This window comes from Chenopodium album, chromosome 8, assembly GCF_948465745.1.
Source record: "Chenopodium album chromosome 8, dcCheAlbu1.1, whole genome shotgun sequence".
Lineage (NCBI taxonomy): Eukaryota > Viridiplantae > Streptophyta > Magnoliopsida > Caryophyllales > Amaranthaceae > Chenopodium > Chenopodium album.
Genome location: NC_137841.1, coordinates 37,338,159 through 37,352,008, shown reverse-complemented (window position 1 = coordinate 37,352,008; position 13,850 = coordinate 37,338,159). Strand labels below are relative to the sequence as shown.

The following is a 13,850-nucleotide window of genomic DNA, read 5'->3' as shown; positions in this document are numbered from 1 at the left end:
CGGCGCCAAATGTTTTGGGTGTTTTTGTCCCTTGGGAGAGTTACGTCACGAAGTCTGATCCGGCTGAGTTGTACCTGCAAAACAACGGAGACTCCGGGTGGTTGGAGCTCCGCCTCCGAAGGTCAAGTTAGTAACTTGAAAGGAAATAAAGAGTACGGAAATTTAGGTGGGGATCTGCTTGGATTCCAAGCTCAGGTGTTTTTCTGATGAGAGAGAATGTAGGTGTAATAAATGATTGAATGTGTCCCCAAAATGGGGAAATATCACCCTATTTATAGGTTCATTGGAGAACGTCAAAATGGGGAAATATCTCCCTATTTATAGGGTCATTGGAGAACGTGCCCCTATCTAGGTCACTTGACCTAGATTTTAGTGGGCTGCGCCGTTTTACGGCACTTCTTGGAATTTGGGCCCTTAAAGGCCGCCATTTCAGGGATGTATCCAAGGGGGCCATGTGTCAAGAGGATATTAAGCCACGTGGGCCATCCTGAACTTGACACGTGACCTCCTCTCATTGGTCCACCTGTCTAGGGTATTTTTACCTTAAACAGGTAGAAAGAAGATGTTGCTTCTGGACAAGCGGGCTGAATGGATAGCCACACAGTTTACTCCTATCCCGATATTAATTGGATGCTCCTTTTACTGGTACAAGGCTTCATCTCCCAATTTATTTAACTTAAGAGGTCATTTCTACAGCAAAATAATACACAGCTGCTATTTGGTTGAGGACTACCACAAGTTGATGTTGTGATTAAAACAAGTGTGAAAATTATCCAAAACGGTAAATTGCTATCTAGTTTGTTTTTCTTTTTTTTTTTTCGGAAACAAAATTGCTATCTAGTATCAAAACCAGATAAACTCTAGTTTTTTGAAATTAAGACGAGCAATTTATGGCAAGACCAAGCCACATTTTATTCAAAATTTAGGAGCAACACAATGAATTCATGATAAATTGAATGTATAGTAAACCTTGGACCAAAAAGTCTACTAGTTGGAAATGAAGAATATTACTACGTACTACAATTCACTCACCTATAGTATTTCACATCAAACAGTATATGAAGGTAAATGTACAATAATGTATACCATGTATTCTCCATTTGGTGCGAAAGAACTAATCATATCTGTTGTTCCTAAACATCTGCTTCATAAAAAATCGCATCTTAGAACAATTTGCAACCAAAATATGATGCCAAAGCAAAACTCCCTTTGCATTCATTAGCTAGAGTCAGCCTCTGGCTAGTATGATTTTGCAAAAATTGCGACTTCCTCAGCAGGACCTCCTGTCATCAAGCAAGTTTTTGTCCCTTGAGGTTGTTCAAAAGGGAAACATCTAATTGTTGCCCCGGTTTCTTCTTTTACTTTCAACTCATCCTTGTCACTGTACAAAGCAATGAGAAACAAATTATAGTAAACAGATACATAATGATCACATAATAAAGAAAGGAAACGATTTCAAACTCTTGCTCTAAGCATCAGCTTCTTAAATCTTAAGTAAGAAATGATACATGGTAGGAGAAAGAATGGCGAAGAAGAAGAATACCTGCCAGACCAAGGACCCCTTGCCCACTTTCCATCGGATACTGCCGCTTTAAGCTCTTCATATGATGTCACATCCAAAATGTTACTGCCAAATACAATTTTAGTCAGTTAACATATTTTTAAAAAATTCAAAAAGGCGGTTTTCAAAAAAAAAAAAAATTCAAAAAGGCACTCGATACAACCAACATAGAGGTACAACTAATAACTACCTTTCTGCATTAGAAACTGAGAAGCATGCATACTTCCATAACACAGCCATATGACACACAAGTAAAATCCTTATACCAGTAAGTAATGCCTGGTAATCTTCAACAAACGTAATACTATTTTTGCAAGCTATTAAAACGGTTATCTGAATACACAAGACTCATTTCACAATCTGGTGAAACGGCTATCTGATGTCAAAAAAAAATTCTAAACCTGACAACAAATGGTCCAGTTAACAAACAACTCTTTCTAGAGATGGGACAAGCTCTTCACACAGAACATCGTTGTCTGAATCTCCTTAAAGTTGATATCACATACCACTGCATGCTGACCCACAACAATCCCTTTCTGCATTTCTCTTCCAGCACATTTCCAGGCCACACCTCTCCCTTGCCCAAATTTTGATGGCCTAAACATAGATTTTCAGATTTGGAACAGTTCCACAACCTTGGTAAACATGGCTGTGTATTTGGGATGCTGGAACTTTTACAAATACGACTTGGGAAAATTTTAACTTAGCACTATTGCCAGCAACTTCTGCTGTTCTGCACATAGCAATGGGGTCTATGGGTCCAAAGACCCCATCATCAAATTATCAGTGACTTCCAGCTAGTCTATCATATCAACCATTAAAAAAAGGGTTAACAGTAATGGATTGGCAAAATCAGTGACTTCCCGTGGGTCTGCACCAAAAGTGTGCTGGCATGAGAGGCAAGAAAAAGAGAAAGGAAGAGGGACAAACTTGATAAATTTATTAATTACACCTATCATACTAGGCCATACTGCAGTACTGGGGTCAATTAGTAAGATATATTAGGTGAATATACGTCGGCCCAATTAAAGAAAGAAATCCCAAATGATTATAGAGCATACCTCAACAAGATTTAATGCCTATATTTTTAAACTTAAAGTTATTCTTTATGAGCAGGTGAGTAAACAACTCCTTCTGAACAATTGTAACAATTTCTGATCATCAATAGCTTGTATCCTGCCATATTCAGACTTCCTACCGTCATACATACTCCACTTCATTCTTATACCCCCCATAGGAATTTCAATATATTTAAGGAAACAACAATTAAGACATTCACAATTGATTAAATCCACCCCTGATCAACTACAGTGTAGACTGCTTCATGTAAGTACTCAATGCATTAAAGTCACATATCATATTGTGACATTGAGAAATTTTTACAGGCAATACAAAGTTGGAACAGGTAAGAGTATTCTCATTTCTAATTAAAAAGAGAAAAAATGACCTTGTTAATACACTTTCCCACGTTGTGTTTATGATATAATCATACTCTATCAATTTTGGTAGGCATTTTAAGAGGGCACTTCACGAGGCAAGAACATATTAGAAAATTAGTTCTATACAGTCTGGGAACTGACATTATTACAAGAATATAAGACAATTTCTGATATTGTGAACAGCTTCATGTTGTACAACAAAAATCCACTTTATGCTACGTTACTAATTTTATTTGAAGTTTTCTAAATAATCAGCTTTTGGAAGAGGCTCACCATCAGGTAATGATAAATCAAACAGCATCGTTCAATTTTTCCTATAGAATCAGTTCTCTTTAATCTTTTATAAAAACTAATTACTTTATCTAGTCAAAATCAGACCAGATAACATTAGATCAAACCAGAAAATATATTGATATCTGTTTGCTTATAGCTATGTATCTTTAAATACACATTAGTAGTAAATTAAAATATTGACATAGTTGAAAAGTAGTCATTGAGAGTTGGAGACAAATCTAACACACTTCATAATTTTTTTCTTACATATTCTCTTAATATGCGAATCAAACTAGTACACCAGATGAGATCAAAACTGAATCAGAAAGATTAATAAAGTTATACCACAACACCTTATTTTCTGGTGAAGAGAACAAGTTCAAAACCTGGACTATGCCATAGTCTCCCCACAACATGTAACCCACAAATGATTTTAAAGCCAGTAAAGGATGTTAAGAACTGTCCAAGTAAAGGCTTCTGCTTCACCCAGAAGTTTTATGTCCCAAATAACTTGCTAAGAGAGGACCTTAATTCTTAATTGAAAGAAGACAAAATATGGTGGTGATAAGCAAGCAAGCAAATGAACCCGTATTGCTAGCACCAAAGCCTCCTACCAGATCAAAACACTGCAACTTTTGTCAAGTTTATGAAGGAACAACTAAAGTATATGAGTCTCTAAGGATCCATTTGGGGGTGGGTACCACCAGACTGGCATAGGAAGTTGGGATTTTCGACTAATAGGAAAAGACAGCAATCATGGCATTCTAGTAATCTGGTTTTTAAAGCCATACTGTGCAAAATTTCAGGTCCATAGTCTCCCCGTCTTTATCTAAAAGGTTTTTCAAGGGTCTTTCAGAACAGTCTCTAGCAGTTTCAAAAAATTCTACCCAAGGTAGGAATCTTAGGATTTGTACTGGTTGTTTGTTGTTGGGTCTCACCTTACTCACCTTTTTTTATTCAATCTTATAAGTGTTTTATTTTTAACTTTTTTTACATACCTAACAATAAACATAGAATGGGATGTCAAATTAGTAGGCACACTAGCATAATGACATAGTGCATAACTGTGCACAAAGCAGCCCAAAAACAGAATGCTCAGTTCACAATATAGTTTACCACAATTTATCACTATCAAAAGAAAAGTAGAAGAATCACAAATAAAGCAAAGGAGTATACCTATCACGGAATGATGTTGCCATACTCAACAATGATGCCTGTATTTCATCCAACTTGTCTTTTACATAAGAAACCAGAACATCAGGTTCCATGGATACTCCAAATACTTTTCCTTGTTTACCAGGAATATCTCTTCTTGATATGACCACACTTTTATTCAAAACATCACGTGGACCAATTTCTATTCTTACAGGAACTCCCTGTCAAATAAATTTTGATTTAGAGAGCCAGAAAGAAGATGTAATCGTATCTAAGATGCTCTGAGTTATCCCATTCTTAACAAAGATGCATCCAAAAACTAGTATACTCAAGGAAAAGTAAAAAACTGATAATAAAATAAAAATTAATAAAAAACCAATAAAACTTTAGCAACTACTACCTAACAAAGAAAAATAACCAAGTCTCTCAGAAATCTTTTTTCCTTTTGGAAGATAGAGGAGCGAAGCAATCAGCCTATTGATATGGCTGCATCCCAGCAGTTTCATGGTGTAAATATAACTTATATTGTAGTAGGCCAACAAAGCATCGGAATTGTAATGGCATATAGAATATGTTGAGCCTTTGGCCTTAACCAAAATTCATTTTGATCACAGCAACAAGGGAGTATGGGAGATGTATTTGTCACAAGTATGTTCCATTGTTTACTAATATTTGATTCCAGCATCACCAATTGTTTGACAATTCACTCCTAATTACTAATTTAGTATGAAAGAACTGCTTATGTAGGGAAAGATCTAATAGGATCCAATTCAACATCCAAGGTTAATAGATGTCACCATTTTAAAAAAATAAAGTTGTACATGAGGAAAACATTTCACACTAATTCATCAAATGAGCTATGTTGTTAAATACCTAAATATGATGCCACAGAAATCTAAAAATGGTATAAATATGGCATGATGCTTAAATGTCTAGACTACTAGTGATTTGAGATAGCAAAGCAGTATAATGGAAAGATAAATGCAGTAACAATGACATGATAAAGCATACAGAAAATCATATGTTAAAAAAAATAAAATAAATAAAGTGCTGGGATGCCACAAATAAGCCTCATGACAATGATCAAGAGTGAATTCACACCTTCATTTCCCAAAAGTTAAATTTCCATCCAGGGGTTTGCTGCTCAGAGTCGTCAAATTTAACTTTAATCCCAGCACTTTTCAAGGCTTCATAAGTAGAAATGCCAGCATCAAGAACTCCTAATTTCTCTTCTTCCTTTTTCCAAATGGGTACAATCACAACCTAAAAGGGCATATGATCAATATAACACGAAATCAGGAATTAAACTACCCCAAAATAAACAGAAAATTACTCAACATGACTTGAACTATAGAAAAGACTAACACATGATCGAAACTATAAGTTGTACATAATCTACACATATAACTATAGTCCTATACTATTTAATGAGTAAATCAAAAAGTAAAAGCATTTTACTTCAAGGATGACATTCCATCAAACCAGAATGACGTTTAAGGTCTCTTTGTCCTCCCTTTCAAATTTCATATCTTTGTTCTTCATTTTCTAGGTGAGGGGCAAGTTGTTTCTCATACAATATCAGCCTTAAACTGAAAATACTCTCCAATCCTACAAGTTTAACTTATTTTTCATTTGAGGCGTTTCAGAAACTTACCTTACTAGACAACTATTTACACCTTTCCACTCATTTTTGTTAACTTTATACATAATTTCTCACCCCCACTCACCTTTTACTCCATCTCTTTTTATTATTCTTGTCTCACATCCAACCACTTACCTGAAGCTTTCCATGATTACAGTAAGTGAGACAAAGTTTCTAGATCAGAAGGTGTGTGTTTGTATTGATTTTGATGGAAAAAAAATGCTAGGGATTAGCATGGTTTCCAGCAGTATAAATGGCAGAAAATTAGGAAGAAAAAGCTGATCATAGTATTAAGATGAGAATTACAACTTTCGAGAAGTGGATTCTCCCCCAAGTATGAGCTTTCGAGAGGCTCACTCTCTCCCAATAACTAACCCTCACAATATTCAACATATCCTCTACCCTCCTAATGAGGCCTATTTATAGAAAATCCCTCTTAACAAATCTCTAGCTTATTCCCCAAGCTACTAATAATAAGCTATGACTAACATACCCTTCAACTAATATTGATTCCTTGCACTGCCCGCCACCCAAAATTTCACCTTGTCCTCAAGGTGGATGGATAGTAGTCGGCACTCAATTCCTGGCAGTGGCAATGATGAGCTGTGTCCAACTTCTCGTGACAATCGTAACCAAGATCCTGCTTCAGTGAGATGCTGAACTCGGTGGAGAATTGATCTTGTTCTAAATCCCTGTAGCAGACATCAGGTAGTAAATTCTGAACAGGGACTAAGTAATGGGGGCAGGCAATTGATTTGTGGATATAAGCCTTGTGTTTATAAAGCTGGATATTAGTCTTCCATCATATGTCTTACATGGGTTGGAGGGACATGAGGAAGGGCTTTCTTTTAAGAGCTAGGTAGGTTGAAAAACTAAAATGTGAGGAGTGGGATTGGTAAGCTGGACATAAGAGATTGGGCTGTGAGCTAGAAGTTTCACTGATGGGCTTTATCCGATTTAAGAAAATTGGGCCCATTTCTCCCTCTTCAGAACCCCATTTAGCATTTTGGTATGAAAAAGACCCACAAAGTCTTTTCTCAGCCATTATATCATAAGTTTGGTAATTGGCAAAATTACCCTTACTAGCATATTTCATTTCTGACTTCCTCTCCAAGCTAACAAGAGACCCCAAGCTTCTCTCATACTCCATTGTTACTAGAATATTCTGCAGCAAGTACCATGGTGCCTCGCCACCCAAAAAATCACCACCACTAGCACGCTCGCCCGGACCACCACCGGACCCGCTCCCTCTGGCACCACCATGCTCGAACATTCCTTCCAGCGGCTTACCTACGAGAATATTACATCCATCACTCGATTTATTGACACCTCCTTGACCACTGTTTTCCTGGCCACCAGATGTTCCGGTGGTAAAATCATCTCCACCAGTAAACTCAATGTTACCACTGCCACCAGATCTGCCGTCGCCTCTACAACCACTCACCGTCAACCTCGGCCCCTGATTTGAGCTTTTCTACGACGGGAAGCCAAATATCCCACCACCACTACAATTTCCGACACAACCTCCTGGACAACTACCCGAACCACAGCATCCGGCACTACCTCTCTCAAATATTCAACCATATAAACCACCAACATAACCACCTGCCTTATTTCTCGACCCACTACTTTCAAAATTACCGCTAACACCACTCGCGAAATGCAGACCACCAGTTTCGCCGGTGCAATCACCTCGATCTCCACTGGTAAATCCACCTGCAAAATCACCACGTCTTCCACCAGCACCTCCACGAGATCCTCCACCAAGTTTCTCCACCATCGCGCCACCGGAGAAGCTGCTAATGACGGAACAAGAGTACTGTTCAGATCTGGAAATCTCCATATATACTTTTTCCTCCACCTTCTTTTCCTCTTGTGATGCAATTTCTTCCTCACCACATGACAACTCACATGTGGCTGACTGCTCACTGACCTGATGTTCTTCCTCCTTAAGGTCTTCTTGAATTGCACCTAACTTCAATCTGATCCGAGAAATTGCATTATCGAAAATGTTCTCTATGTTCTTGCACATTCTCTGTAATCTCATCTATTTTCGCCTCAAATTCTGCCTGTGAGAACAGTTTAGTGGACTCGCTGGTCGTCAGAGCTTGACTGAACTCACTGTTCGCCGGACTTCCAGCAAGGTCACCGGGGACCGTACTGCTCTTATACCATTTGTTAGGGATTAGCATGGTTTCCAGCAGTATAAATGGCAGAAAATTAGGAAGAAAAAGCTGATTGTAGTATTAAGATGAGAATTACACCTAATTGAATGATAATTCCACTTTCGAGAGCTGGATTCTCTCCCAAGTTTGAGCTTTTGAGAGGCTCACTCTCTCCCAATAACTAACCCTCATAATATTCAAGATATCTTCTACCCTCCTAATGAGGCCTATTTATAGAAAATCCCTCTTAACAAATCTCTAGCTTATTCCCCAAGCTACTACTAATAGGCTATGACTAACATACCCTTCCCCTAATATTGATTCCTTGCAAAAAAGTCATTTTATTTAATCAGTTTTCCTAAAAATAATATAACTAAAATAAGGTAGTTTTTGAAGGAGAACTTTTCGCCTACAGAAACACAAATTCAAGCTTTAGATAAAATTGGCATGCACAATTTGTTGACTCTGTAAGCAATCAGATTCCCTTTCCAGTTGTCCCATCTTTTATTTTTCCATTTGTTACAAATAAATTACAATATTCTTTGCTGCATGATGAAATGCAGCCACTAAGTTCATGCCAAGATGTCACACATTGATTATATAAAAGAGTAGTTGGAAAATACAACAAGTTACCTGTATAGGAGCAACCCTTGGAGGAAGCATTAAACCAGCATCATCACCATGAGTCATGATTATACCACCCACAAAACGCGTGCTTATAGCCCATGAAGTCTGCCACACATGTTGCCTTTGCCCATTGTCATAAGTAAACTGCATATATATGTTCAAATCCTTCATTCAACAAGCAGCATCATTTCAGATTAAACATATGGAAGCATTAAGTCCCACTAGGCTGAACCTGTGTGCCAAATGCACGTGAGAAATTCTGTCCAAGGTTGTGGCTAGTCCCAGCTTGTAGAGCTTTCCTGTCACCCATCATAGCCTCGATTGTATAAGTTCTATCAGCTCCAGCAAATGTTTCTACCTTTGATTTCCTGCCTGCAATTACAGGTATTGCAGCATGCTCATAAGCAAACTTTGTGTAGACATCAATCATCTGCAAGGCCTGTAACAAGAAAATTTTATCCAAAGTTAAGAGTATTGCCATTTATCACATCTAACAACTTTAATAATAATAATAATAATAACAATAACCATAACAATAACAATAACAATAACAATAACAATAACAATAACAATAACAATAACAATAATAAACAATAGTAATAATAATAAACATAATAATAATAATAATAGTAATAATAATAAACATAATACATTAGTAATAATAATAAACATAAACATAAACATAATAATAATAGTAGTAAACATAAACATAATAAACATAATAAACATAAACAATAACAATTACAATAACAATAATAATAATATAAAATAAAAAATTTAGAAAAAAAAAAAACCTCTTTCTCTGCCTCTTCTGGAGTGGAATGAGCAGTATGACCTTCTTGCCAAAGAAATTCAAGAGTCCTCACAAATGGCTTTGTGCGCATCTCCCATCTTGTGACATTTGCCCACTAAAAATGAAACTTTTAGACATAGATAGAAGGAATAAAAGGAGAAATATAAAGTTCCTAGCTTATTGTAAACTTACCTGGTTAATCATTAAAGGAAGATCACGATGACTTTGGATCCATTGAGTGAACATATAGTTTACTATAGTTTCACTAGTAGGTCGAACCTGCCAGAACCTCAACAAGTACAACAATCAAAGCCAAGACTCAGTTTACCAACTTTGATGCAAAAAAAAATAAAATAAAATAAAATAAAATAAAATAAAAGAAGAAGAAAAATAAAAAAAACATAAATTAAGAAATGTCAAAGGCATAAATAATGAAATTGTCATTCATAATAGTACCACAAGTTTTTCTTCAAGTTCCTTTCCTCCACCAATAGTGACAACAGCTAATTCTGGACTAAAACCTTCAACATGACTAGCTTCTTTCTCTATAAATGAATACGGTATAAACTGCAAAAAGGTTTAAGAAAAAATGGTGTCAGATAAATAACTTAGAAAAAAAAAAGGAGAAAAAAGAGAGGGAGGGAGACAGAGATATTGCAAACTCAAGCAACACTTGAAAACATATAATGCCCAAATCATAATATGATATCTCCTGAGATTTCATTCAGTTTGAAAGCATTTCATTTATATTGGGAATGCTCCATGTAACTCCACAAGGTACAGGGAATTTTTGAGAATGATAACAGAGTGTACAAACTATACACCAATATAGGACAGAGTCCTTAAAAAAAATAAAAAAAATAAAAAATAAATAAATAAATCAAAGCTATCTCACTTTACAACATGAACACCCTAGACAAACATTAAAGTTAATTAATATACACCATTCTATGTTCTATCCCACAAAGACTCCTAGCCAATAGCTCTACTTTTAACCAAGTAGTACTTGTCTAGCAGTAAGGATTGTAAGATCAACCCCACTAGGGGTAACTAGGGGGTGGGATTACTTAACCTTTGCCCAAACCCCACTCCCAAGGAGCCTAGCCCAATAACCCAATTTATAATTTAAAATCATCCCTCTTTCCCACACTTTCCATCTCTCCCACAAAATTTCCCCCCAATTAATAACCCGCCGTATAAACATTTCCTTCAAACTTTTGCAACAAAATCCCTTAAATTGGATATCAATTAATCTCCTAAAAAATGAGAAACCATTGGTGTTTCAAAATAAAAAAATATTATACCAAGATGCTTTAAGTAACAACCTTTGCGCTCTTCTTGTGCAAGTATGACAACCCTTGGTAAAAATTTATTATACCAAAATGCTTTAAGTAACAACCTTTGTGCTCTTCTTGTGCAAGTGTGACAACCCTTGGTGTCTATAAATGCTAAAAAGTTACTAATAATACCCTTTTTTTTATGAAATTTACATCATGAAAATAAATTTTACTAGAGAAATGAGGGCTAAATACATTAAAGTACCCTCTTCTTCAATATACTGCATAACTCATGCATCTCACAAGTAAGAGATACTAAACAGACGAGCACGAAACTTAAAGAGCTTTATTTACATAAATACCTTATCCTTCATTAGTATTTCCTCTTGAATATATCAACTCTAGATTTACCAACAAACTTTTCTTAGGGCTGTTTAGTTCACCTGAATTCGAGTTTGGTTATCAACTAGAAATTTATTTCATATATTATTCATTTTCGTGACGCAAATTTGTCAAGAGTAAACTGTATCCAAAACTTTCAGCACCTACTTATTTGGATATCAAATTTTTTCGGATCAGTTTGATCAGATAATGACTCAATCTAATTCACAGATTTACTTAAACATTATGTATTCAAAAAATCTGATCCTAACCCAACTATTTCATATCAAATACCCGCATTGTTGGTTCCTTTTTTCTGTTTATGGATTGGGTTTTCCAGATTATTGCATAGCCCTATTAGTAACTAAAACTGAATATTACTGGTAAGTACGTATTTTATAGCTATTTTTTACTAATTTGTAGTATATACTATAGGAAGTTACCAATTTTTAATAATTAAAACTGAATACTACAAATCGAAACTTATTTTAACAAATTAAAATTAATTTAATTACACTATTCATCACTACATGAGGTTACCGGTCTTTACTGATTAAAACTGGTATTTTCGAATAGAGCTAATTTAAACTTATTCTTTATTAGATATGGAGTATTTTTTTTTACTAGTTCGCTATATTACGTATTGCATGAAACTGATTTTCACCAACTATTACTGATTTCTACTATTTACAACCTATTATATCCTTGATTCCCTTTCCCTTTTCTTATTACCCCATGTTAAACGACCTCTTATTTATAAGATGGGCTAAATAGAGCCTTAATTTGGAGATGTTAACCAACTGTTACTTTTCCATTATGAAAATCTGTTACGAAGTATTTAAGTGTGTTACGTTTGATAAACACCAATTAATCATTTACCATCAAGATTAACAATTTCATGTAATCAGCTATCAACAATGGACTCAAATGGGACAAGTCAATCATTTCCTCAAATGAACTCGAGCTTCTACGCAAATATACAAATTAATGTGTTAATAAAAGTATAAAACAACCAATCAAGAGACAAATAATTCCAACTAAAATTCACCATCTATGTTAGAACATCTACTAAAAAACAATTATACAACCAACATAACTGAACTGCATATAACCCAAAAAACAATCAAATATACAAGACAATTAGGGAAGAACACTGGTACCTGTGGGAAGTACATATTGCTGTGACCAGTTTCCTTGAACTTAACATTTAAATAATCCTGAAATACCCAATTAACCAAACATATCAATAACTAATCAAACAACAAAAAAATTCCAAGTAACAACTCAAATTATAACAGGTACAATGTCAACCACCCAATAATTATAATCAACCCAAGTAGTGAATGTCAATTAGCTCAGTTGGTTAAAGTTGCAAAGAGTTAATACCCAAGACATGAGATCAAAACCCAATAAAAGAAGAAAAAAAAAATTACTATTCAAATTACAACAGGTAAAATGTCAACCACCCAAAAATAACAATCAACCCAAACTGTGAATGCCAATTAGCTTAGTTGATTAAAGTGGCAAAGAGTGTATCCAAGATATGAGATCTAAACCCAATAAAAGAAAAAGAAAAAGAAAAAAGAAAAATTAACAATTCAAATTACAACAGGTACAATGTCAACCACCCAGAAATTATAATCAACCCAATAAGTGAATGCCAATTAGTAGCTTAGTTGGTTAAAGGGAGTGGTACATGATATCAAAACCCGATTGAAAAAAAAATTAAAAAATATATATATACCTGAATGGATTCCCAGATAGCATAACCATAAGGGCGAATAACCATGGTACCACGAACAGGGCCGTAATCGGAAAGCTCGGCATGATAAATAATGTCAAGGTACCATGCATTGAAGTCCTGAGAACGTGGGGTGATTACTTTGTCTTGGGATTTAGGCTTGGTGGTGGAAGTGAGTGTTGAAGCGGATGTCTTTGCTGCTGATGTACTTCTGGTGCAGAATCTGATGGTGGGTTGAAGATGGTGGTGGTTGCGGCGGCGGAGGATAGCCGTCGAGCGAGAGGAGAAAGATGGTGGGATGAAAATGGAGGAGAGAGAAGGTAATCGGAGAGTGAGTGCCCCCATTTTTTTCAGGATTTTGGTGGAGGCGAAACCTGGATGAGGTTCAGCCGTTCAGGGTTTTAACCGTAGTGAGAGAATATACAAGGTTAGTTTTTTTTTTTTTTAAAAAGGAAAAATTGCTCCCATTAATCTGAACTTTGCCTCATCCACCGAAATTAATCTCTACTTTCGTTTATTATCTATCACTCCTAACTTTATGGGGTATTAATTTCTATTGCACCCTACAGGTCATCCAACCTGATATAGTAGGTTACCTAGACACGTGTCAACACGTGATAGGTCCAAAAAAAATTTTTAAAAAAAAATTAAAAAAAAAAAAACAAACCCAACCCAGCCCAGCCCCCCACCCCTATCCCGTAAAACACTCCATCAGGTTAATTCGCCCACCCCGCCGGAAATTCGCCCCCACCCCTGAAATCCCCTCCCCCGCTGCCGGAAAACAACATATAAACAC

The 13,850-nt window shown here is 35.9% G+C and overlaps 1 protein-coding gene across 1 annotated transcript; it reads right to left on the bottom strand.

Annotated features, from left to right (window-relative positions):
- Positions 1–909: 909 nt before the first annotated feature.
- LOC145641823 (proline--tRNA ligase, chloroplastic/mitochondrial-like) lies at positions 910–13,465 on the bottom strand. The gene is made up of 11 exons (XM_081692798.1): positions 13,058–13,465; positions 12,474–12,530; positions 10,112–10,222; positions 9,848–9,934; positions 9,657–9,770; positions 9,095–9,301; positions 8,869–9,006; positions 5,530–5,691; positions 4,450–4,649; positions 1,544–1,627; positions 910–1,381 (listed from the first exon to the last, which is right to left on the bottom strand). The coding sequence occupies exons 1-11, from the start codon at positions 13,397–13,399 to the stop codon at positions 1,240–1,242; spliced, it is 1,644 nt and encodes a 547-aa protein (XP_081548924.1). The 5' UTR covers positions 13,400–13,465; the 3' UTR covers positions 910–1,239.
- Between the last annotated feature and the right edge of the window lie 385 nt (positions 13,466–13,850).